At 42.4% G+C, this 26,010-nt stretch overlaps 1 protein-coding gene and 1 long non-coding RNA gene across 2 annotated transcripts in view; one reads left to right on the top strand and one right to left on the bottom strand.

Moving 5' to 3' along the window:
* Positions 1-2,358: 2,358 nt before the first annotated feature.
* LOC123479477 (uncharacterized) lies at positions 2,359-7,392 on the bottom strand. The gene is made up of 3 exons (XR_006655106.2): positions 7,255-7,392; positions 3,524-3,620; positions 2,359-2,729 (listed from the first exon to the last, which is right to left on the bottom strand). It is a non-coding gene; the product is annotated as an uncharacterized lncRNA (long non-coding RNA).
* Positions 7,393-7,517: 125 nt separating this feature from the next.
* Positions 7,518-26,010, top strand: part of SRPK1 (SRSF protein kinase 1) — a 74,332-nt gene continuing 55,839 nt past the window's right edge. The window contains 2 exon segments of the mRNA XM_053913749.1: positions 7,518-7,866; positions 7,869-8,121. Coding sequence (XP_053769724.1) covers positions 7,533-7,866; positions 7,869-8,121 — 587 coding nt within the window. The 5' untranslated portion in view covers positions 7,518-7,532.

Genomic DNA, 26,010 nt, shown 5'->3' with positions numbered 1-26,010 from the left:
AAACCTGAATGCTATTGGTATAGCCAAACACTTTACATTCCCATTTATTTATTTTGTGTGAACAAGTCTTCTTAGGCACTGCAAAAAAAAAGAAGAAGAAGAAGAAGAATAGAAACACACAGGACATATTGGGGAAAATCACCTACCACTGCACTGAGACACATCTGCAATAAAATTCCCTTTATCAAAAAGGGATGCTATCCGTTATTTTTATTAACCATGCAATAATAATACTTGCAATGACAGGTAAAAAAGGTTTTAGAGGGTCATGATCTCAGGAAATTCTTATAAATTAAATTTTAATGTGGAGAAATATTACAGACTTTCAAGGAAAAATTATATTACCTGAGGATAAACTTCTGTGGGAGGAAAGTAGAATAGAAATACAAGTTCAAAGAGAAAAGGGAGTAATACAAAATTTCTTGTAGTTAACAAAGTAATATTACTTTTTTTTCACATATAAATGGATGATGGCAGGTATCGAATTGCTATTGTATTTAAATTCCATTGGATGGCATTCAAAATTGTGATGTAACACTTTTATTTTAAAACGTCAATTTCCTTTCCAATTCATATGCATTTTATATAATTGTCAAGGCTACTGACCCTGGCTGGAACTCCAGTACAACCCGGAATGGAAGTGGTGAGAATGGACATCCCGTCTTGCTCCTGACCCTGGGACTGAAGACGTCCAGTCTTTCGCCGCTGACTATGCTGTTAGCTGTGCTTTTTTCACAGATGCCCCTTATGAGGTTGCGGAAGTCCCCTTCTACTTCTAGTTTGTTGAGTATTTTGAATGGGGAAAGATTCAAAAAGTTACTTTAGTGAGTAAGAAAGCACAATGCTTGATAGCTCAAGTTCAAGTTCCTTAGATGCCCTGTCCCTGCGATACCCCCAGCACCAATCACGGTGCCTGCACACAAAAGGGACCCAATAAGCATTTTTGGAGCAAACTCTCTCCCACCTCCCCCTTGATTTTTATACTCCAGTGATACTGAGCTGTTTATGGTTCCCCCCACACACACCATGCGGTCTTCTCTGGCTGGAGTTGTCTTTCCTCCCTTCTGTTCCCAGCTGATTCCTTTTCATGCTTTCAAAGGCTGCTCGGGTGTCATCTCATTCAGGCCTCTCTCCTCTCCCCTCCTCAAGTGCTGAGCTGAGCGGGCCTCTTTTTTCGAGCTCCTGTGGTCCCCTCTGCATCTACCACTGTGCACTGCATTCAATTACTCATGTGGCCACCCCCCAACCCCCACTAGACAGGTGATACAGTGTTCAGTTAAGAGTATGAATTTGAGAGCCTGGCTGCCCAGTTGCAAAACCTTGCCTCTTAATAGTTTGTGTGACTTTGATTGTGCCTCAGTTTCCTCATCTGTGAAACATGATAATAATAGTACCTATCTCGCAGGGCTGTTTGAGGGTTGAGAGACAACAGTGTCTAGTAAATAGTAATTATCATGTAAGACTTAGCTATTAAGTCCTACAGAGCAAGGCCTGTGATTATTTTTTCTTCTCCACTTTTCACAGCCCTCAGTCTAAGGCCTGGCCTGCAGTGGGCACTCAATAAACGTTTGTCCTGAGGGTGAGCATGGTGCAAAGTATCGCAAAAAAAAAGGATGTTGCCCATGTCGGTGTATTTCCCAAATTGCCTTCCCTCTGGCCCTAAGATTGCCAAGCTGGAGAAATGAAATCCCAGTCAGTACGGTGCTCTTCTCCTTAGGGCGACGTTAGAGACCTGGAGGTTTACCCACTGCTCAAAATAGGGAAAGGACTGCTGATTTTCAGTCCATTATTTGTATCGTCCAAGCCTGCATGATCCTTGAACAAGTCAAATATAGCAGAGGGTCTCTCCTGGCCTGGCGGCCACCTAGACTACCATGTCTCACGACGTTTGTAATTTACCTTAAAGTACTTTGGCCTTTATCCTTGGAATCGAGGCAGGAGAAGCATATTCTGGGTGAGGACTGTTCAGAAAGCGCCTCTGGGACTTCCAGACCTCAGATGCACTCCCAAACGCCCGTCTCGGCATCTCACACAGACACACTGTGAAACTTTCTTAACCATTCCCCCAGTGTAACACGCCCACATTGCTTCTTTTTTAACTGGCATTTTCAAAAACATCTACTTTTTCAAAAACAAATTACTTGGGCATCTTAAAACTTCCGGCAAAGGCAGGACCATGTTCGTAGCTGTCAGTGACTGGAAGTTACACCCAGGTGTAGCTTGTGTTCTAATCAGCAATTCCCTTGCCAGGAGAGGTTAGCGACCATTCTAATCAGGTGGCTTTGATAAAGTGGGTCAGAGTAAATGAATACCAACATTTTTGCCAATGATGGCTCTTTTTATTACAGCCATGACACGAATTAACGAACAACTCATTTCAGCAGTGAAATCCTGTTTTCAATAACACATCTGGCATTGATCGGGATTGGAAAAGGGTAACACAGTATAAGGGAACCTCCCTCTCTAGTTGCCTGATGACAACTACGTGGGTGACAGAGTCCTGCCCCTGGGATACCACTGTCCCTGCCTTGGGTAAACTTTCATTCAAGCTGTGGCCAGAGCATCCAAAAATAGATCCCAGAAGAATGTAGAGGTCATAAAAGCTCTTTTGTGTGTGCCTACTAATGAATGTTTAACAAAGGTTACTTTGTTTTCTTTATATCCCATGAATGATGATGTGGGGCAGGCAAATCCTCATCACTTCAAATTTCTCTGGCAGGTATTGTTCCCTGTGAAAAGGAACTAGGTGTGAGACCTGACCAGCTTAGGTCAGTTTGCAAAACCTTGCCGCTTTACCAGAGCCCTTCCAGGGAGCAGAGCAAGGGCCCTACCTGCCTCTGGAAACACCAATCTCTGTAACCTCCTCATTGCTAGAGAATATCCTCCCCTCTTCCAACTTTCATGCACAGCCAGAGCATCCAAAAGGACAAAGGTGAGACTTCAAAGACCTTACATGTTTCCTACCCATCCAAGCCAAAGCTTCTACTCTCTTATCTCCTCCACCCACTCCCCCCAACCTTTCACTCCAGCAGTTTCCTTGTGAACCTTAAGCTTTTATAGAACAAAGCCAGAAAGGGAGGTACCTCTAAGTAGCTTCTGTTCTCAAGCCTCTCCAGGGACCATGGAGGCCAAGAAGCTGGCTTGCTTGCTTGTAAAGTGCTAGCTGATTTGGGTGTACACTATAGACTGGCCAGACAGGCTTGTGCTAGGTATTGTTTGCCCTTCCATAATCACCCTCCGCCCTTCTCCACCCTGCTCTGTACCCGAGGAGGCTGGCTTGCATGGACTGTACCACCCAGGTACCCTTCTGACTTCCAGTTGGTTTTGTCGATGGGAGGCATTAGGCTGAGAGGATGAGGAGAGAAAGAAGTCGGGTATTTACTTCCCTGCTGGGCCATAGCTATACCCCTTTATCAAAGGGCACAGCTGCTGCCAGGCAGTCCTTTCCTCCCACTACAGCTCTCACGGGCCGAACTGTGTCCCTGCACAAAAGATACATTACAGTCCAACACGCAATAAGTACCTCAGGAAGTGGCCTTATTTGGAGACGCAGTCTTTGCAGGTAATCAAGTTAAAATGAGGTCACCGGGGTGAGCCCTTTTCCAATAGGACTGATGTCACTATGAAAAGGAGAAAATAGGACACAGACTGAGACACACATAGAGGGAAGACAACAGGAAGAGACACAGAGAAGACCGTCATCTACAAGCCAAGGAAAGAGTCCTCAGAAGGAACCAGCCCTGCTGACACCTACTGGCCTCCAGAACTGTGAGACAATGCATTTCTGTTGTTTAAGCCACCCAGTTTGTGGCACTTTGTGATGGCAACCCTAGCAGTCTCATACAAGCTGTTGCTATGTTCTGGTAACACCTCCACCCTTTGCCCCTTCAAGCGTAGAGGTGGTAAAGACTCCTGCTGTTCACCCCTGGATGCCGCATCATCCCTGTGGGTTTCCCTGAACCCTACCCACACCTCGACCCCTTCACTCAATTCTGTTTAATTATTCTGTTGAATGTGCACTGTGTTTCCTGATCCTCAAGTCTAGACTATAATTATTTCCCAATATACTTCACAAAACTGTCTCACAAGGGCAAGATAAAGTTCTGTTGGTGTTCTCCAATTATGCAGACATCTACTGGGAAACTTCTATCATTCAAAATAAAGTATGTGATATATTTGCACTTTCTTCTGTTATCCATTTCATCTCTCAGGACACTGGGGAAGCCAGAAGGGGAAGTGATACTTTGGATTTAATTCAAATCAGGACTTTGGACCAGGTGTAAGAGTTTGTGGTAACCAAGACAGGGAACATTGGGTGTAATGAAACATATCCTACACAGATTTCAAAAATTTCAAAGCATTAGTGAAGATCCCAGGGCAGTCTTTTTTTTTTTTTAATTGATTTTAAGAGAGAGAGAGAAACATCGATTGATTCTTGTTCGTGCCCTGACCAGGGATTGAACCTGCAACCTTGGCATATTGGGATGACATTCTAACCAACTGAAATACTAGGCCAGGACCCCAGAGCAGTCTTAAAAAGTAAGTAGTTCAAGGGGAATGGGATATTTTCAGGAATTAAATTCTGACACGGCCCACAAGCAGCGAAAAGTATGCTCTCTGGTTCATGTTCTCTGAATAATTCTGCTTTTAAAAGGACTTGCAGAAAAATAGTCGTGGGAGAGGATATTCATGTAACTGATAACGAATACCAAAAATGGCCACTACTTTTGAATAACTTTTGGAAGGGTAAAGTCCAGAATAGGACAAGCCCTGTGAAATTGGGGGTGGGAGGAGAAAGTGATATTTAAAGTTACCTTTAAAGCAAGAAGTACAAAACAAGGTATAGGCTTTAGAATAGGGGAAAAATAAATACCAACCAGCTTATATTAACAATTACGGAGATTTTAGAACAGGTGTGGAGAACTGAAGCATGCTGGAAGAATAAGGGGAAAAAACACGTAAAAAAAAAAAAAAGACAAATGGTCAATTTTGAGAACTTAGTCCAGTGAATTTAACATTGACTCTGGAAAAAACTTCAAGTGAGTTCTTATACAAAGGACTAGTAAATCCTGAGAGAGAAGCAATAGTCACTCAGAGTCAGAACAGGTATGACGGACTCATGCCAAACTAAACTTACTTCCTTTTTGATGGACCCGCAATGACCCATTCGGGTTTCCGAACAGCTTTCACGCTGTCCCTCTCGGTGTTGCCTCTTGTCCAGGCACTTGTCATAAACTGCACATCATTTATTGTTAGTGTTGGACACTGTGCTGGGCACTGAGATTACATAAAGAAAAACCCAAACGGGGTTCCTACCCTCACAGACTTTGCTTCCTGGTGGGGAATAATTTCCCAACTCTGGGATTTTTTTCTCAGCCTCCAGCTCTCTCCTGTTTTTCCTAAACCACATGTGGTTTTCCTGAGCTGGCAGAACCCTCAGACTCCAGGGCTTCGGCGTCTGCTCCAACTCTCCTTTTGTGCTCACGTAGAGAGTGGGGAGGAAACTGGGCTGCAGTTTTCCTTGGCCAACAGGTGTTGCCCTCTTTTGCAATATGCCCAGAAATGCTACAATTCAGGTTCCAAGCAACAGATACTAATCAGCTAATTTTCGAATTTGGCAAACCTACATTTCCAGCCTCACATTCCACTTCATCCCTTTAGTCATTACCAGCCCCAGCCCCTGCCTGTAAGTTTCCAAGTCTGTGCCTTTTTGCTCAATTGATTTTCTCATTCAGGAATGCCAGACATCTCCTTCTCCACCAATGGAAGTCCTACACATTTCCCAAGATCCAGCTCAAAAGCTGTCTCCTCCCAGACTGGACTGAGTTACTTTGCTCAATAAAATCCCACCCAAGCCCCCACGCTTGACTTGTGCAACACTATTGTACTGTCATCTTCCTTTCTCAGTCGATTAGTTGCTTGTCTGTCTTGCCCACTGGGGTCCTTGACTTCTTTGAGGGCAAGGGTCTTCCGAACTCCCATCCTGTCCAGCCACAGCACTTACAACTGGAGTTGGTAAACTAAGGCCTGAGCCAAAAATGGTTAAAATAATTGAAAAAAGATCAACAGAATAATGTTTTGTCAAAATTACATGAAATTCAAATTTCAGGGACCAAAAATATAGCTTTGTTGTAACACACAGCTCCTCCTTTCTATGACTGCTTTCGAGTTCCTGAGGCAGAGCTGAGCAGTTGAAAAAGAGATCTTAGGCCCACATGCCCTAAGATATACTATATGGCCCTTCACAGAAAATCCGTACTTTACAATAAGTAAAGATTTTACAATAAGGGTTTTATGATTGAGTCACTGGGTCCAGACACCAAGATTCTAAGTACATGTCCCCTCCAAGTTTTCCTTTCTTTGTGTAGTGAAGAGAATAACTATCTTGCCTTGAAGTTGCCATGAACATCAAATGAAATAACGCACTTAGGAAAGTATAAAAGCATCCTATAAAGATGATTGTGTTTATCATGTACTAAAAAGATGATACAGTGATAAAATGAAAGAAAAAACCCAAAACACTATTTTTATTCTCCCCTTCCTTCATAGCCTTCATTCAAACTTGAAATCATAAGAAAAATTCAATTTTTATTCTTTTTTAAGTTTATTTACTTATTTTTAGAGAGAGGGGAAGGGAAAGAGAAAGGGGGAAAGAAATACTGATGTGTGGTTACCTATCGCACGCTCCCAGCTGGGGACCGGCCTGCAACCCAGGCATGTGCCCCAACTGGGAACGGAACCAGGACCCTTGGGTTCGCAGGCCGGCACTCAATCCACTGAACCACACCAGCCAGGGCTAATTTTTTTTTTACATTCAATACCGTATTAGTTTCAGGTTTTGTATTAGTAACAGAAGAGTGGTTAGACAATCATATAGTTTACAGTGTACCCCCTGTATTTCCAGGACCCACCTGGCACAAGGTGGTCATTACAACATTACTGACTACATTCCCTATTTAAGAGACAACAGGGTTACAGGTTCCTTCCTTCCAATCTTCCTTTTGTGTTGCTCCCACTTCCTTTACTTCCTCAGTTGTAACTTCTGCCCTCATTTTCTTTATATAGTATCTCAACTGGTCCTCAGAGGTCTGCGAAAGCAGTGGGACACGCCTGATTAATCCATTTTACTGACCAGAAAACTGAGGCCAATCCTAGTTGGCTGCGGAGCTCTGACTCAGCACACAGGGGGCTCTCAAAGCCGCGCTTTTCGCCGTTCCTAAGGGGCAACCGCCCAGCAAACAGAACAAACCTCACCCAGTAGGGCTTCCAAGCTTCGTTCTCAAGTTCCTCTTCAGCGTTCACGTTCCATATTCTTTTCTCCCGGCTCCCCGCGACCCCATTCTTTACTGCGCCCCCCCTTTCCGGAGAGCAGGTGGTAGGCTCCGGCCTTAACGCGCAGGCGCGCGCCGTGTAGGCGGGGCGGGGCGGGAACTTGGGGGGTGGGGTGTGCGCGGGCTTGCTTTTGGGTCGCGGCGGGAGCGGGAGGCACCGCCACTCCAGTGCGCAGGCGCCTGGCGGTTACCGGTCTCGCCATGGAGCGGAAAGGTGAGCGGTGAAGCGGCCTTCGCCACGAGGGGCAACGGCCGCCGGGGCGAGGCCCGGGTCAGCGCCGGGAGCTTGGCCTAACCGTCGCAGTCCTGTACCCGGGTGTGCGGCGCCCCTCCACTGAGGTGGCGCCCCGCCTCTGGGCTGCTGGTCCGCGCCCCTCTGCCCAGGCGTCCTTCCACACCGACAGCCCTCGCCCCTTGTTCCCCACCAGGCCGGCCCGCGTCTTGAGGCCTCCGCAGAGCCCTGCTCTCCGCTGGCGAGGCAGATACCCGGCCGCCGACCCCCTGACCTGGACCGAGCCCCCTCCGGTGCACCCCGCCTGGGTGTGCTTTGCGCCCCGTGGGCCGCCAGCCCCCTGGCCGGCTGTCTCGCCGAAGCCGCGGCGCTCGCCCCGGAGCCGCCCCTTAGGCCGGCCCAGCACCCGGGCCTCGCGCCCCTGCTAGGTCTCCACCCTCACCTTGGTCGCCTCCTTTCCTCCACATTCGCCCTTCATCCATCCCTCTCTCCTGCAGTGCTTGCGCTCCAGGCCCGAAAGAAAAGGACCAAGGCCAAGAAGGACAAAGCCCAAAGGAAGTGAGTCTTGAACCCCAACATCCCGTTCGTTGGATTTCCTCCCACACCTCGTGTTTCACGGGCACCGGTTCGGGCCCCCTGCGGCCCGGCCACATGGCCTCCGGGCGGCCTTGGAGGGTCGCTCTCCGTGAACCCAGTGGAAGGGAGCGTCTGTTGCCGGAGGCCAGGCCTGGGTCCCAGCAGCTCCATCCCCGCTGGAAAGGGCCGTTGGAGGAGGACCAGTCAGAGCTCGTGCAGTCACTGCCTCCCCAACTCCGGAGGAGGCACCGCAGCCGCCTCTGGTTTGGGCCTCCCAGCGGAGCTGGTGGCTCGTTCCCAGCGTGTCCGTGAACTCTGGTCTCTTTTCCATACCTGCTTCCCCGCGTCTTAACTTGCCTCCCACGTCTGCACGGTAGGCCGTCAGGGGATTCTGAGTGAAGTCGCCGTTTGGTCTGCCAGGCACAGAGGAGGGCAAGGAGCTTTCCCCTGGGTTGGTCAGCTTCCTGAGCGTGCGGGCGCGTGGCCCTCGCCTGCGGGAAGTGTGCGGGCAGAGCGCCGTATTCGCGGCTGGTTTCTCTTACTGCTCACCCTCACGTCCTCCCCCAGAATTCGGCTGTTGGGCCCGCGCGGTGGGGCGTTCGGGTTGGGGTGTGCCACACGTCCGGGTTTCTCGGCGGGACGCCCAGCCCCTGCGCTGCTGTGGGCAACGTGCAAGTGGAGCCCGGCCCGCAGCAGCGCCCGGTAGAGGCTTCTGCGAGTGCGGCTCCGTCTCGAGAAGTTTTCTCCTGTCCTCACGTTTAAGTGCACAGGGTCTGGGAAATCGGAATTTAGACGGTTCGTATTCAGGAAAAAAAATCATTGTTTTCATAACACTTTCCCATTTACTTGGTGTTATGTGGAGATGTGTACCCTCTGGTTCTTTCCGAGCTGATGAAACGCATGTCAGAGGCTTTCCTGGGTCGCTCCTCCGAATGGCAGTGCCAGGTAGGGGGGTGTGGTTTGGGTGGCTTCTGATGTTTGAGGAGAGCACGTAATCCATAGAGTTAAGTGGTAGGTGGCCTCACCTCTTGCTCCATTTCTGTCATCTGTCTTATGAAATTCTTTATTTTGTAAAGTGCTTGGTAACCAACACATTTAAATGTGGGCTTGTGTGTGTTTGCCTCTTGGTTATCCATGTGTGGATTAGTCGAAAAGCGGTTTTTAATCCCAGGTCGGTTTGATGGAAACAGCAAGGGGCTAACCTGGTTCTAGCCTGCAGCGGGAACTTCAGTGTTACTCATTTTCTTTTTGTACCTTATTTTTGTTATTCCCTACGGAGCTGATACTGTGTTTTAAGTTATGTTTTATAGGCATTTTTGGACGATATAGGGAGATGGTGATTTTAGTATTTACTGTATTATTTAGCAGTCCTCTGTCCTGGTATCTCCACATGGAAATTAATTTTGATATTTTCCTGAATCAACCTATAATTTGGGAGGTGTATGTATAGGTGATCATGTACTTTGTTTTAACATGTATGTGTGTGTGTGTGTATATGTGTATACACACACACACACACATTTGGATTACCTATATAGACCATATGTCTTATTTCTAAAGCTGAATTATATGTACTTTGGATGATCTGTTACTCATTTATTACTGTGAATAACCTACTTATTTCTGTTCTTAATTATTTCTGTAATTATACAAAAGCAAGCAAATAGTACAGATAATCTATCAGTTATTTTGCTGAGTATTTAATCCTTTGCAAACTTTGACCCCTGAAATATATGTGAATGAACTGACCCCGTTTACTTGTAGTGTCAAAGGTGCTTTATTTTTTTGTCTTCAGTTAATACCTTTTCTTGATAACTTTTTTCCCCCTTCCTTTTAAGTAGCTGGAATGTCTTAATTAACTGACTTGGTTAGCATACTGTGTCAGAAGGTCAGCCCCATGTGATTCAGGTAACTCAACTCTGTTCGGTAACTCCAGACCTGCAGTCATTTTGCAAAGGCGGGATGTTAGTTACCAGGAGATCGATCAGGGAGAAGGTCCGACAAGGAAGCCTGCCGTCGAGTTTGGTTACAGTCAGATCTGGTTTGAATTTTGATTTTGCCTCTTTTTAGCAGTCTGACCTTGGATAACTTAGTTAAGGAAGTAGTCTTACATGTTCTTAATGTCTGCTAGCTCCGTCATAATGAAAACCGATCAGGATCTGAAGTTACGAAAACCAAGTACTTAAGTGAAAAGTTGTAGAAACGTGAAAGTACAACAGTAATAGCATCCTGGTAGTTTTTTCCAGACACTGTACTCTCACTAACATTAACTTGGTGGTCATCCGTATTTGCTTTACAGGTAAGGAAGTCGAGATTTGTAGGTCACTCACTCTCTTATGAAATTGTAAAGTCAGGGTTCCAACCAGGGTCTGACATACCCAAAGCCCTAGGTGCTAACCACTGCTGTCAACCAAGTGACAATTTCTTTTAGTGTCTCTGAGGACAGATAAGAGAGAGGCTGGGTGAACAGAGACTCCTGAATAAGGGACCTCTGGGTGCCTTAGGTCGCCTTTCATGGCCCACTGCTGACGCCTCCAAAGGGCAGAACACTCCGTCTCCTTTGAGCCTTCAGTGTTCAGTATGTGCACCAATAGCTGGGCCTTTATCCGTTCGTCCTAAGGTTTTATAATTTAACACAGTTGCATTGCTTTTAAAATTGTTTTATGGAACATAATTCCAGGGTGAATTTCATATCTAATAATTTTATTACTTAGGAAGTTAATATGGATGGTACTTTTTCACTGTAGTTGCAGTTGAAGAACTTCGTGGATTTAGGATAAATTTGGTGGTAAAGTTATTTGAGCTGGAGAAGAGCTTTTGCTTATTCTAGTACTTAACTGCTCTATTGAGGCAGAGGGGAGATGGTTTTATTTCTTAATTTTCCAAAAAATGTGATGTTACATTAAAAGTTTAGAGGGAAAAATACAAATTTCCAACATTTTAATCTGGTAGTGAGTAGAGTACATAAACTTGAACCAATTTTTAAAAATTAAATGTTTTTAAAAAATTACTAGATACTTTTCAACACTGAATAGTGTACCTTGGAAATTGGTTCTACATCAGTTCCATATAGTGCAGCCTTATTTTTTTTTTAAGGTCTCTTTTTTTTTCAGTCTTTTTTTAAAAAAATATATCTTATTGCTTATGCTATTACAGTTGTCCCAATTTCCCCCCCCCCATTGTCCCCCTCCACCAAGTGCCCCCCATTCCCTCCAGCAATACCACCCCTCCCTTAGTTCATGTCCATGGGTCATGCATATACCTTCTTTGGCTTCTCTATTTCCTGTACAGTTCTTGACATCTCCTTGCCTTAACTACCTATTTGTACTTCTATTATCCCTATACCTTTTCCCCTACTTTCCCCCTTCCCCTTCCAACTGGTAACCATCCAAATGATCTCCCTATCTATAATTCTGTTTCTGTTCTGCTTGTTTGCTTAGTCTGGTGTTTTGGTTTTGGGTGGGTTTTTTTTTTTTTTTTTTTTTTTGGTTTTTTGGTTTTGTTTTTTTTAGATTCAGTTGCTGATAGTTGTGAATTTGTTGCCATTTTAATGTTCATAGTTTCGATCTTACGTTTCTTAGATAAGTCCATTTAACATTTCAGGTAGTAATGGCTTGGTGATGATGAATTCCTTTAGCTTTACCTTGTCTGGGAAGCATTTTATCTGCCCTTTGACTCTAAACAATAGCTTTGGTGGGAAGAATAATCTAGGTTGTGGGTCTTTGCTTTTCATCACTTTGGATACTTCTTGCCAGTCCCTTCTTGCCTGCAAAGTTCCTTTTGAGAAATCTGCTGACAGTCTTATGGGAACTCCTTTGTAGATAACTCTCCTTTTCTCTTGCTGCTTTAAGATTCTCTTTATCTTTAACCTTTGGTATTTTAATTATGATGTGTCTTGGTGTGGTTCTCTTTGGGTCCATCTTGTCTGGGACTCTGTGCTTCCTGGACTTGTACATCTATTTCCTTCTCCAGATTGGGGAAGTTTCCTTCCACCATTTTTTAAAATAAGTTTTCAATTTCTTGCTCTTTCTCTTCCTCCAGCACCCCTGTGATTTGAATGTTGGTACCTTTAAAGTTGTCCCTGAGGCTCCTTACCCTATCCTTGGGTTTTTTTTTATTCTTCTTTTTCTTCTTGCCTTTCTGAATATTTTTTCTTTCTTGCGTTCCAAATCATTGATTTGATTCTTGGCTTCATCCCCTCCAGTGTTGTTTCCCTGTAATTTTTTTCTTTATTTCACTTAGTGTAAGCTTTATTTCTGCCTGGGTCTTTTTTTATCCTTTTGAAGAATCAAATGAGTTCCCTGAGCATCCTCATACCCAGTGTTTTGAACTGTGCATCTGATAGATTGCTTATCCCCATTGCATTTAGCTCTTTTTCTAGTGTTTTGTTCTGTTTTCATTTGGACCATGTTTCTTCGTCTCCTCGTTTTGGCAGCCTCCCTGTGTTTGTTTCTATGTATTAAGTAGAGTTGTTTTGATTCCATGTCTTGGTAGTGTGGCCTAATGTAGTAGATGTGCTGTAGGGTCCAGTGGCATAGGCTCCCCTATCCCAGGCTATGAGTATTTGAGGTACACCCTTTATGTGAGCTGAGTACACCCTCCTCTTGTAGTTGAGCCTTGTTAGCTGTTGGCAGATGAATGGGAGGGATTTACCCAGGCCAGTCAGCTTGCAAGGACTGGCTGTGACCACTGACCACCAACCTCTGCCCTCCATGGGTGATCAGCTATTTAGGGTCAGGGTGGTGATGCTCTGAAGTGGTCTGTAGCTGTCCACTGGGGGTGTTGACCCTGGGGTTTCCTGGGTGGTGTAGGTCAAGATTGGCCTCCACCTGTGTTTTGCCCCAGGGCACCCAGCCTGAGCCGTAAAGCAATATGAAATGTCTACTACTTGTGCTGGGCTTGGAGAGTCCCAGACAAAGCCAAACTTTGACTTTAACCTGGCTGGCTGCTGCTCCTCCTGGCCTGGGGCTCACTGAAGCCAGCTGTTGCTGCTTTGTTAGGATTTAGGAAATTGTGAGGCATGAGCCAAGACCAACCATTCATATGGAAAAGCAGCTTGGGTGGGCCTGTAAGTTCAGTGGAACATAGTCTCTGGGGATCTCCAAGGTAAGTCAAACAGTGTTAGCCAGGTTGGTGGAGTCTCAGATGTGGCACTAGCTTGCTGGCTTTTGAGGGGGGTGGGGCAGTTAGAAAAGGGATAATGGTTTCTGCTCACCTTGATAGCAGACACTTCAGTTTCTGCCTGTATACCACTAGTGCCTTTCAAACTGCTACCTGGCGCTGGAGCTCAGAGGGAGTCTGAGTAAGTGAGTCTGTGTGTGGGATCTTTAAGAGGAGCTGCCTGGGGCTCCAGCAGTTTCTTCCACTGACTCAATCCCTGCTGCTTTTTGCAGCAGAAGTTTTGGGGACGTAGCTGTATTTTGCCATGTATAATGTGCTCCCGTGCACAATGCGCACCCATGTTTTGGCTCAGACTTTCAGGAAAAGAAATCTTTCATTTTAATTGTTTAATTCAATTTTTTATTTATATTTAGAAACAAAACCAATTATCATATTCCAGGGTATTATTTTGCATATGGATCTCGTTATTGCTTTCTAGAGTTACACTCTTAATACATAAGCATAAGTAAAAGAATTAAAAACATTTATGTATTTATGGAATTAGTGCTACCCATGTATAATGCACATCCTTATTTTCCCCTCAAAAATTTGGGCAAAAAAGTGCACGTTATACACGGCAAAATATGGAATCTTCCTGGCACTGGCACCCTGGGCTGGGGGTCTTGGTGTGGGGCCAGGACCCTACTCCCAAGATACCCCTCCTGAATTTTTAGCCACCACACATGGGTGTGGGGCCAGCCCATTCCACATCTGTGCCCCTCCTACCAGTCTGCATGGATGTGGTTTCTTCAACTCTGTTGTTGTCAGGCTTCCATTCAACTCGATTTTTGATGATTCTAAGTGATGGTTTTTCTACATTTTAGTTGTAATTTTGGTTCGCATCCCGCACTCAATTCACTGAGCTTTTAGTTGTAATTTTGATGTTGTGTGAAGAGTTGAGCTGTGGCTGCCTACGCCACCATCTTGACCAGAAGTCCCTGAAATTCTCAATGTCAACTCTCATGTCTTTTAAAAACTTGCGTTTTTAATTGTGTAATTACATTAGAGTAGGCCCTTGGCAAAACTGCATTTCTAGGTTTGCCCTTTTCAGAAATACTTTCTTGTCCTCTCTTGTTCCTCAGCAAGTTTATATATGCTAATAAGTCTTGTTATAGAGACATATCTGTTTGATTTTTTGAAATTTATTAATTCCAATGATCCATAGAATTAGAATTATCGTCTTTTTTTTTTTAAGCTTTATTGTGGAGTTTTTCAAATATATGCAAAATGAGAGAAAATGGCAAAATACGCTTTGTGTGACCATCTCAACTTTAGCAGGGACCAGCTGTGGCTAACGTTGCATCTACAAGGTCTCCCTGCTCCCCTCCATGTTATTTTAAAGCAAACCTCAGACAACATAGCATTTTGTAAGGTACGGACTCTTAATTTTAAAAAAATACAACTACAGCATTATTATCACACCTAAAAAATTTAGACAAGTCCTTAATAGTCAATATCCAAACAGTGATCAGATTTTCCTGCTAATTTTATGTTGGCTTGAATCAGGACTCATAAGGTGCTTACATTGCCATTGTTGGAAAAGTCTTTAATCTCTAGGTTCTCCATGGGTTTTGCTTTTGCCAGACTTCATAGGTGGCGGTGTGTACCTCTATTAGACGGCACCTACTGTCAGGTTGACTTCTGGGTGTGTGTGATATTAGCAGCCAGTGATAGTGTGATGTTAGTGTGATTGAGCTAGAAAACTGTCTAGGTGGATTATTTTATTTAGGGTTGCAGAATGGTGATCTGTTATTCTTGGATTTATTAACTGTCATTCTTCTGTACAGAGAAACTTCACCTCATCTTTTTGGTTACCTAAAGATATGCTTTGTATGTCTGAGAGACAGGAGAAATACTTGGTACTTTGCAGTTTTCAAAATAATAGGTTGGATTCCTAGTATCCTCCAAAATAACCAATAAAACTTTATTTTGAGTATAAGCTCGTATTTGTGGTTCACTCATTCGCATTTGTTTTTTTTGTGTTCAGCTTTATGGAGCTGTAACTTACATAAAATTCACCTGTTTAAAGTACACAGTTCAGTAATTTTTAGTGTGTTCACAGAGTTGTGCAACCATCATCAAGATCTAATGAGCTGTAGCCACTTCCATCACCCCAGACAGAAACCCTGGACGCACAGGGCTACCCCCCTTCTAGCCCCAGGCAACCACCAATCTGCTTTCTGTCTCAATGGGTTTTCCCAGTCTGGGCATTTCATATAAGTGGAATCATAGATACGAAGTCTTTTGTGATCACCTTTTACTTTGCATGATGTTTTCAATATTCATGGATTTTGTAGCATGTGTACTTACTTTTATTGATTGTCTGTTATTGATTTTATTGTCCTGTCTTTGGCCAGTGGAGTCCATTCATAATGGCCCACTGAGTCCATTTGACTTAATTTGAGGCATTTTTGGTAGCTTTGTGCATCTAATATGACAGTTTGTCCGAACTTATTTTGTACTTTTTGGGTTTTTTTTTTTGTTTTTTGTTTTTTGTTTTTTTTTTTTTGCCACAGGAAATAGCCCTTTGTCTAAGAAGCTTTCTGGGAACTTAAGATGCTTATCCCTACTGAGTTAGTCATTGTTTATAAGCCTTTTCTGTGATTAGAGCTGGGAAATAAATTGTGTTTTCTCTTTAAAAAAAAATCATGCGTTTACGTTATACTTGAACGTCAAGTGACCCAGGGACTTTTCTTACCCTTGATTTTATGTCTCTGTCTCCTTTTGCTTAGACTGAAACCCCAGTTCTCAACAGCACCAGCGTGGTCACTCATTTTCTTTTTCCCACGGGATAAATACCAAGTAGTCTCCGAATGATGGTGCCAGTACTGCCACCGCCAGTATGATTGCTGAAGAAAGTTTATGACTTTTGTTATTGTCCTCATCCTTATGGTACATACTTCACTGTGGTTGTAGAGTCAAATTACTGAGTTTTAAAGTTACATAGGCTAGTTCCTTGCTGAGTATTTATGTTACCACCTAGTTACACACATTTATTTGTTTCATTTTATATAATCTTTGGTCTCCTGAAAGATACCTAACCTTGCAGAATTTGGGTCATTTGTATTATTATTTTAAAGTGAATAACATGTCGTTTGTGGTTGTGTTGATATATTCTTAAAACGTGGCTTATGAAGCAGACTGTGAGTAAGCGACAGGGAGCATTGACCTTTAGAGTGTGCTGAGTGGGCCTCCTCTTTCATATCTAAAGAAGAACAGACTTCTTAGCTCTTAGTGGTTGTCTAGTGGGAAGATCAGTCCAGTGTTACCAGGTCATCAGAATTTTTGAGAGTCTCCAGATTGTCATATGAATGACAACTACTTAAATTTTTTTTCATCCATTGTAAACAAAAGTTTAGGTGCAAGATTTGGCTTAGAGCCTACACTCTGTCATTTCTGCCATAGAGTCTTCAGGGTGAGTGAGGGTCAGGCATTAATAGGCTTAATACTGTCTCAAGCACCCTCTCCTGAAATGACAGAAAGCACAGTAGTAGAAGAGCCCTGTGCTTCCCATGAAAGGATTAACTTTGGGAATTTGAAAAAGACCACAGGAGATCAACTATGAAGATCAGAGTATCCAGTTTTCAACTACTTTAGCAACAAATGACTTCAGAAAGTTACCAGAAACCACAAAATAAGTTAAATCTACTTTGTTCATTTTCAGAGAAGCATGGTAGCACTGGACACCAAAGTCAGTTGGCAGGAGCTAGGTAAATAAAAATCATGTTGATTTGCCACGACATGCCTCTAGTTGTGCCGATGAAGATTAAGGCCAATGTCATTGGTTACTATTGGGTATTAACACTTTTGGTGGCGTAAGTGCTTTGGCCAATATTGATATGTATTTCTAGGATAGCTTATCGAGGAATTTGAGAACACTTAATATATATTTTAACTACTTTATATAAAAATTGTCACCTATAGTGGTGAACAAACATTAGTGTTATAAAGTTTGACGCTAGTACCATGAATCACATTGATGATTTTTTTTTAAGATTTTATTTATTTATTTTTAGAGAGAGGGGAAGGGAAGAAGACAGAGAGGGAGAGAAACGTCAATGTGTGGTTGCCTTTCACATGCCCCCTACTGGGGACCTGGCCTGCAACCCAGGCATGTGCTCTGACTCAAAATGGAACCAACAACCCTTTGGTTCACAGGCCAGCACTCAATCCACTGAGCCACACCAGCCAGGGCATGTTGGTGATCTTTACATATTATTTAATTTACTCAAATTCTAAATTCCTTTTTCTGAGTGAGTAGCCATTTTAAACAAGGCTTCCAGTCCTTGTAAACTTTTCTTTCCGAAAATACTGGTGTAGGCTCATTTTGTAACTGATTATAAGTGTAATTTATGGGCAACAGTATTGTATCTTCTCATTCACTTTACTCTTAATCCCATTGCTGCTCTTCAGCCTGTGAATGTTCTCGAATGTCCTTCCTTTCAACGAAGTGGTTTGACCAAAGATGTCAGGTTCTGTCTACACTTGAGCTTGCTCCCTCGACTCTCCTACACTCCCTTTCTCTCTGCCTATGCCTTTGAGAGTAGATTTAACAGGGATTGCATTTTGCATTTGTCTTTGCCATGTTAACAATGTAATGGGGTAAATTAGGTAACCCATGCTCAGGCTTCTAGGCAGAAGGATGACACACTGTAGGTGTATCCTCGTGTGCTGTTTACCAGAGAGAGGTTTCTTTGCATCACACAGTCCTAGGTTCCAGTTTGCTTCCCACACTGCAGATGGTTGGACTTGGGCACCGCCATTTGACCTTCCCGCGTTGGAGCTTCCTTCTCTGCAAACAGTGAGGTTCTGAGGATGAGCTGGAGTACAGTACTCTGGTGACTACACCCTTCCACGTGCTTCTTCCTCACCTTCGGTAGGGTCACCTTTGAGTTTTGTGTGGCATTTCTTACTATTAGTGGTGTATCAAACCAATGGTTTTAACTTACCTGTTGGTATTATCTATTTATGTATCGGTATCAGGTCTAGTTTGGAGTATAGTCACCTAAAGATCAGGGATAGTTTATATTCAATTATTTGTATATAACACCTAATAAACTTAGGCATTCAGATTTTTATTTTGATGTTCCCAAACCCTAGCTCCAGTTTAAGATTACTAAATTGAGGTTATTATTTGAGCATGTCTCAGAAGTTAAATTCAGCCCTGGCTGGTGTGGCTCAGTGGATTGAGTGCCGGCCTGCAAGTCAAAGGGTGGCTGGTTCAATTCCCAGTTGAGGCACATGCCTGGGTTGCGGGCCAGGTCCCCAGTAGGGGGCATGTGAGAGGCAACCACACACTGATGTTTCCTTTCCTCTCTTTCTCCTTCCCTTCCCCTCTCTCTAAAAATAAATAAATGAAATCTTTCTAAAAATTACTTTAAAAAAAGAGATTAAATTCAGTTTGTCAGTTTGCAAAAGAAAGAAATTATCCATCGGGAAAAAGTATGTATGGGAAAGGTAGTAGGGATATGTTTAGCCTTTACTGAGCTCCACTGTCTGTGGGTACTGGAACTTAAAATAATATCTTACTAGATTATTGCATGAGATCAGGTGTTCCAGAAGGGACACAAAGATGACTTAAAACAGTCCTTCCCCTTAAGGGGTTTATGGTTTCTTAAGGAAGGTAAGTATACAGGTCTGCTTTTCTTCCGGTCTTATTTCATTTGCTAGGGTTACTGTAACAAAGTCCCACAAATGGCTTAAAAACAACAGAAATGCATTGTCTCACAGTTCTGGAGGTCAGCAGGGGTGGTTCCTTCTGAGGACGGTGAGGGAAGGATCTGTTTCTCTCCTTGACTTTAAGATGGCTGTCTTTTTACCTCCCTCTGTGTGTGTCTCAATCTGCGTCCAAACTTCCCCCTTTTCATTAAGACACTAGTCATAATTGGATTAGGGCCCATCCTAATGGATTTATCTTAATTTGAAGATCCTGTCTTCAAGTCACCTTCTGTACGTTAGAACTCCAATATATCTTTTGGGGGGGCACAGTTCAACTCTTCACACAGCCCCTAGAAGACAGTTCTCTACATTAGGAGACCCTACAATTCTTCACTCCTCAAGGCAGAAGGAAACAGAAGACTGACTTTACATGTAAACAAACTAGTTTATAAAAATAAGTTGCATAAATGAACAATTACTTGGGTGTTCCTTTTCCCATATTTACTACATGCAGTGCTAAAATTTGTGTATCAGGCACTGTACTAAGCATAGGATAAACATAACCTTTATAGTCCCTATGACGTAGATCTTTTCCCTGCCCTTATTTTACACACTAGGCAAAGAGTCTCTTGAATTAACAGTTTATTTAAAGGCGAGGGGCTCTGGTGAGCTGTGGAGCCACAGTCAAACCTGAGTCTCCTGACACCAGAGACCTTGGCTGGAACCACCTCTGCAGGGTCTTTTGTATCTGAAATGTCCTGCTACATTTTACCACCTCCTTGCCAGAGGAATTTTTCTAAAGTACTGCTTTTGGAGGGTCACTTTACTGCTTAAATCTCTTGATGACTTCCTTTCACATAAAATACTTCAGTCATTTAAAAGTCTTCACAGTCTAGTTCCAGTCGGGCACTGGTGGGGGTCGGGGTGGGGGGGCTGTAGTGGACTTCAACTGAAGAATGGGGAGTAATAGTGAAAGATGGAGGGGCAGATGGCCTGCCTTGCGTGTATCCCTTTTCCAGGCGTTTGTGCTACCACGGTGAGCAAAATAAAGTCTGTCCTTGTGAAACTTACATTCTGGGAGCACGGGGAGGAAGACGATAACGTGTCAAGTGCTGAAGAAAAGTAAAGCAGGGTGAAGGAGGTAGGGGAGCCATGCAGCCAACTGCTCTTTTAGATACCGGGGTCAGGGAAGTTTTCTGAAAAGTTAACACTAACCTACACCTAGAGAGAGAAAAGGTCAAAGGTGGGTTTAGGTGGCAATGAAAAGTCAGGTCATGTAAGGCCTTGTAGGCTATGGGGAAAACATCTGTTTTGAATTTAGCGATTGCCTAATATTGGTGCTTTATTAAAGATCACCAATTTTTGATTCAAGTGAGTCTAAAGTGTTCCCTGTGGAAACCTAGGCTGCTGGGATTAGATCACAGAGTGCCATCTAGTGGCTGTTTACCGTACATGTGGGTGAGCCTGCTAGAAAGTAAGCAGGCTGTACAGGAGTTTGCGTGGCCCCCTCGGTCGGATGTAGTAAATGGAAAATGTGGGTGCCTGACAGAAACCTTCATTTATTAACTATTTGAAAGCAGGTTGCAGACATTATGCCTCTTTACCCCTAAGTACCCTGTGAATTCCCTTAGAACAAGGACATTCACTTATATAATCACAATATAATTATCAACATAGAAACAGATTGTTTCCAGATCTGCTGCTGTGGCTGCCTCATCCCAGGACCCTTTGTTATGAAGAGCTACTAGTTTGCTGTGGGTCAGATGTCAAGAACTTGAAGTAAGCAAGGAGATTCTTAATTCCTTATCTTTGGATTAATCGAGGGATAGCTTTAATTCTTAAAAATAGAAGGAAGGGAATACAGCAGTCCCCCTTATTTGCAGTTTAGCTTTCTGCGATTTCAGTTTCCTGCAATCGACCATGGACTGAAAATACTTAATGGGAAATCCCAGAAATAAACAATTTTTACGTTTTAAATCGGGTGCTATTCTAAGTAGCAGGATGAAATCTCACACCGTCCTGCTACATCCAGCCCGCTGCCCAGCGTATCCAGGCCATACACCTACCTGCCCCAGGAGTCACCTAGCAGCCTTCTCGGTATCAGGTCACTGCTGTGCTGTCGCAGTGCTTGTGTTAAAGCCACCTGTATTTTACGTAATAATGACCCAAAAGCCATTCACATAACTTCTATTACAGTATACTGTTACAATTGTTCTACTTTATTTTTAGTTATTGTTGTTAATCTCACTGTGTCTAATTTGTAAGCTTTGTCTTAGGTAGGTATGTGTAGGGAAAAACATAGTATACAGCGTTCTGTACTATCCACCGTTTCAGGCATCCACGGGAGCTCTTGAACATATCCCGATGGGTAAAGGTGGACAACTGTACCTTATTTTCAAATCAACTCTATTGAGGTGTAATTTACAAACAAGGTAGTGAGCTCACTTTAAGAGTGCAGTTTAGTATATTTTGACAAATGTGTGCATTCTTATGAGCAGCACCCCAGTCAAGGCTAGGCCGTTTTTATCACTGCAGGAACCCCACTGTGTGTGTTCTGTCTCACTCTCCCCATCCTGGCCCTAGGCAGCTGCTGCTTCTGTCAAGGATTCGTTTGGCTGCTCAACAATTTCATATAAGTAGAATTGTCCTATATGTACTCTTTGGTGTCTGGCTTCTGTTCAGCATAATGATTTTGAGATTCGTTTGTGCAGGTTACATGAGTTAGTAGTTTATCCCTTTTATTGCTGAATGCTAATCAATTGCAAGAATATATCTCAGTTCGTTAATGTCTTTTCCATTGGTTGACATCTGTGTTTTGTTTTTTTTTTCCTTCTCTTTGGGCCATTATCAATGAAGTTTGTATTAATTCTTGTGGCAATCTGTGAGTGTACATATCTCTCATTTCTCTAGGATTAGAAGTGCTGGAATGTGGTTGAGGTCTATTTAATTTCATATAAAACTGCCAAAGTTTTCTAAAATTACTGCTATTTAACATTACTACTAACAGTGTATGAGAATTTCAGTTACTCCACTTTTGATTTTAATTTTTACTTAAATTATTTTTCCTTGATGACTAAATGCTGGAAGCAACAAGTCCTTTATCAGATATATGTGTTGTATTTTCCGTATCCTAAGGATATCTTTTTTAAAACAGAGATTTTTAAATTTTGACAAAGTACAGTTTTTTTTTTTAAATTTTTTCTTCCATCAGTACGTTTTTTGTGTTTTAGGAAATACTTGCCTCCTCTAAGGTTGTGAGGGTATTTTCTTAAGTTTTGGTCTCGAAGTTTTAGAGTTATAGCTTTTACATTCATTTCTGGGGCAAGAGAGGTAAGTATATCTTTTTTGTTATGTTTTCCTATAAAATACAGAGAAGTATATTAAGATTAAAATCTTCAGCCCCCATGCACATGCCCTTGAGAAATCATAGGCATTATATAAACTCTGTTTTAACATATTTATTATAGATGTTTCCTGAGTCTACATGTAAATCTTTCCCAGTTGACTTAATTTTATTTTGGTATACTTTAATAAAATATTGACATTTAAGTTACCTTCAATTTTATAGTATTACAGATGGAGTTAAACTAAATATTCTTGAATATATTTTTACTTACATTTTACTTTTATGCAGATACTTCTGTGGGATAGATTTCTAGTAATAAAATTTCTAGTCAAATGTTTTACCTATTTAATATCTTGCCTTTTGATCTAAACGGTGAAATGCCCTCAAAATATTAAACTTGTTTACTCATATACTGTGGGTGTTAGTATTTGCTAAAACTTCATATTGTTAGCAGTTTTAATGTCATCTTTAATTTTTGTCAAATGTCAGAAGGGAAAATTGTCTCAGTTTCTCATTTCCTATAGAGCTTTTTTTCCCCCTCTTGTTAGCCATTTTAATACTATTAAAACAACTACCTCTAAGGTGAGGGTTTTAATTTTGAACAAAAATTTAAAAGTTAACTTTTAGATCTGAATTCTGAGTACTAAATCAGACTGAGAACATTTTAAAGGCCTCTGATGCCCTTCCTCATGCTGTTTGTATGTTAGTTGCTATTCCTCTGGCCAGGAAAACGGGGCCCAGATAATGGGAAGTGGCTGCAGGAATGACCAGCTTGCAACAGTGGTGGCCAGCACTGGGAGGCAGCCTCCAAGGCTGAAGCACCCGTTCATTTGGCGGAGCCAGAAAAATTAGGTGGAGAGATGACAGGCCCTAGGAGAACATAAAAATGAGGTCAATAAGAAAGCATTTGCTTTTCATCAAATCAGTAGATAAAATAACAATGTAAAATTGAAGGGTGATTATAAATTTATTAATGGCGCCAAAGAATTAAGTCTAAGTCAGAAAACTTTTGAATACCTAGGAGTTACAAGTCAGTGTGTAAAACAAAAATGAATAAGACACAGTTTGTGTCCTCATGAAAATTATAGTGTAGTTTCAGGTTGGTGATGGCAAAGAAAAATTAATGTTGTTACACAAATATTCTGCCTAATAACTGAATCTGACCAGATGTCAAAACAAAACAAAACAAAAAATACTACATTCTTGAGCTAATGTCTACTTCATAAAAGGAAATGTCGGCTTCGGTGGTTTACAAGTGGAATTTGTAACTATACTAGATTTTCATAAGCCACAAGAAAATCATTAATCATTTATTTCCATGTCAAGAAAGTGGGTCTGATGCCTTGTTGTGTATCTCATTTTTTTAATGCTTCAAGTTGTCAATCACAGGAGCAACCTCAACTTGCAGCAGATTAGAAATAACAATACATCTGTGTAGAATATTAATGTTTTTAAAGATGACTATAAAATGTTTAATAAAATATATATAATAGAAAGCACAAGAAGAGTTTCTTTCTAATCCTTTTTCCCAATTTTTTACCCTGAGAAATTTCAAAAATACAGAAGAGCTGAAAGACTAGCACAGTAAACACTTGTGTACTCAGCCTTTTGGGTGTGTTAGATGTGCGCGTGTGCTTTCTCAGACCTATCTGAAAGTAAGTTACAGATACCATGACGCCTGTACCTGAGAACTTAGGCTTCCTCTGGCTAACAACAAGGATGTTCTTTACATATTTTTCTTAGCTGTGATAGTACTATTATTATGAACAATAATTGTTCACTATCATTTACAGCCAGTTTATATTCATACGTTGCCAATTGCCTTATAAATGTCTTTTGTGGTTTAAAGATTGTTTCAATTAAGGGGTTTTTTTAGTATATTTTATTGATTATGCTATTACAGTTGTCCCATTTTTTTTTCCTCTTCTTTATTCCCCTCTGCCCTGCACCCCCCTCCCACCAGCATTCCCCCCTCTTAGTTCGTGTCCATGGGTCATACATATAAGTTCCTTGGCTTTCCATTTCCTATACTATTTTTAACCTTCCCCTGTCAATTTTTTGCCTACTATTACATTTACCTACTAATGTTTCTTATTCCCTGTACCTTTTCCCCCATTCTATAACCCTCCATGTGATCTCCATTTCTGTAATTCTGTTCCTGTTCTACTTGTTTGCTTTTGTTTTTGTTTTTTTAGGTTCAGTTGTTGATAGTTGTGAGTTTATTGTCATTTTATTGTTGATATTTTTGATCATCATCTTTTTCGTAGATAAGTCCCTTTAACATTTCATATAATAAGAGTTTGGTAATGATGAATTCCTTTAAATTGACCTTGTCTGGGAATCACTTTATCTGCCCTTCCATTCTAAATGATAGCTTTGCTGGATAGAGCAATCTTGGATGTAGGATGTAGGTCCTTGCTTTTCATGACTTTAAATACTTCTTTCCAGCCCCTTCTTGCCTGCAAGGTCTCTTTTCAGAAATAAGCTGACAGTCTTATGGGAACTCCTTTGCAGATAACTGTTTCCTTTGCTCTTGCTGCTTTTCAGATTCTCTCTTTATCATTAACCTTTGACATTTTAATTATAATGTGTCTTGGTGTGGTCCTCTTTGGGTCCAACTTCTTTGGGACTCTCTGAGCTTCTTGGACTTCCTAGAAGTCTATTTCCTTCTCTATATTGTGGAAGTTTTCTTTCATTATGTTTTCAAATAAGTTTTCAATTTATTGCTCTTCTTCTGGCACCCCTGTGATTTGGATGTTGGCACTTTTGGAGATGTCTTTTATGCTGTTCATTTTTTTGGAATTATTGTTTCTTCATTCAGTTCTGGTTGAATGTTTATTTCTTCCTTATGTTCCAGATCATTGATTTGAATCCCAGATTCCTTCCCTTCAGTGTTCATTCCCATGGATTTTTCTTTATTTCATTTAGTGTAGCCTTTACTTCTTCCCTTACGGTTTTGCTGTACTCGATTTCTCTGAGCATCCAGATCACCAGTGTTTTGAACTCTGCATCTGATATATTGGCTATCTCTGTTTCATTTAGTTCTTTTTCTGGGATTTTGTTCTGTTCTTTCATTTGAGCCATATTTCTTTGTCTACTCAATTTGGCAGCCTCCCTGTTTTTATTTCTGTGTATTAGGTAGAGCTGCTTTGATTTCCTGTCTTAGTGTACCTGTTAAGTTGCAAGGGGCAGAGCCTTAGGTGTTTGTCAGTGTGTGGGGCAACCTGATTCCATGCTTTGTGGCTCTGTGTGGGGGTAGGGGTCGGAGAGGGCACAGTGCCACTGCCTGGCTTCACTCACCGCATTTCCAGTCTCTTCACCCACTCCCCTTATATGACTGTCACCCTTCTAACTGATGCCCTGGCGATGGTTCCCAAGTGGGTGGGTTTGCTTACGTTTTAGGTCTGTGCGGGGCCCTTTAAACAGAATCTCCTGAGAAACCGGCAGTTTCTGCTGCTACCCCAACCCCCACTGGATTTTACAGCCAGAAGTTATTAGGCTTTATCTTCCCAGGGTGCTGGAACCCTGGGCTGTGGGGTCTGGCCTGGGGCTGGAATTGCTTGCTCCCAAGGTCTCCCTGCCAGTTTTTGTCCACCACATGTGAATGTGGAACAGCAGCTGCTGCCTCTCCAGTGCCATACCACGTCCTCTCTGCCCTGTTCCTGGCTCTGCCCTCCTACCGGTCTGGATGAATATGGCTTCTTTAA

The sequence above is a fragment of the Desmodus rotundus genome, chromosome 11, assembly GCF_022682495.2.
Source record: "Desmodus rotundus isolate HL8 chromosome 11, HLdesRot8A.1, whole genome shotgun sequence".
Taxonomy (NCBI): Eukaryota; Metazoa; Chordata; class Mammalia; order Chiroptera; family Phyllostomidae; genus Desmodus; species Desmodus rotundus.
Note: the sequence above shows the minus strand (reverse complement) of the source record. Positions and strands in the feature narration are given on the sequence as shown.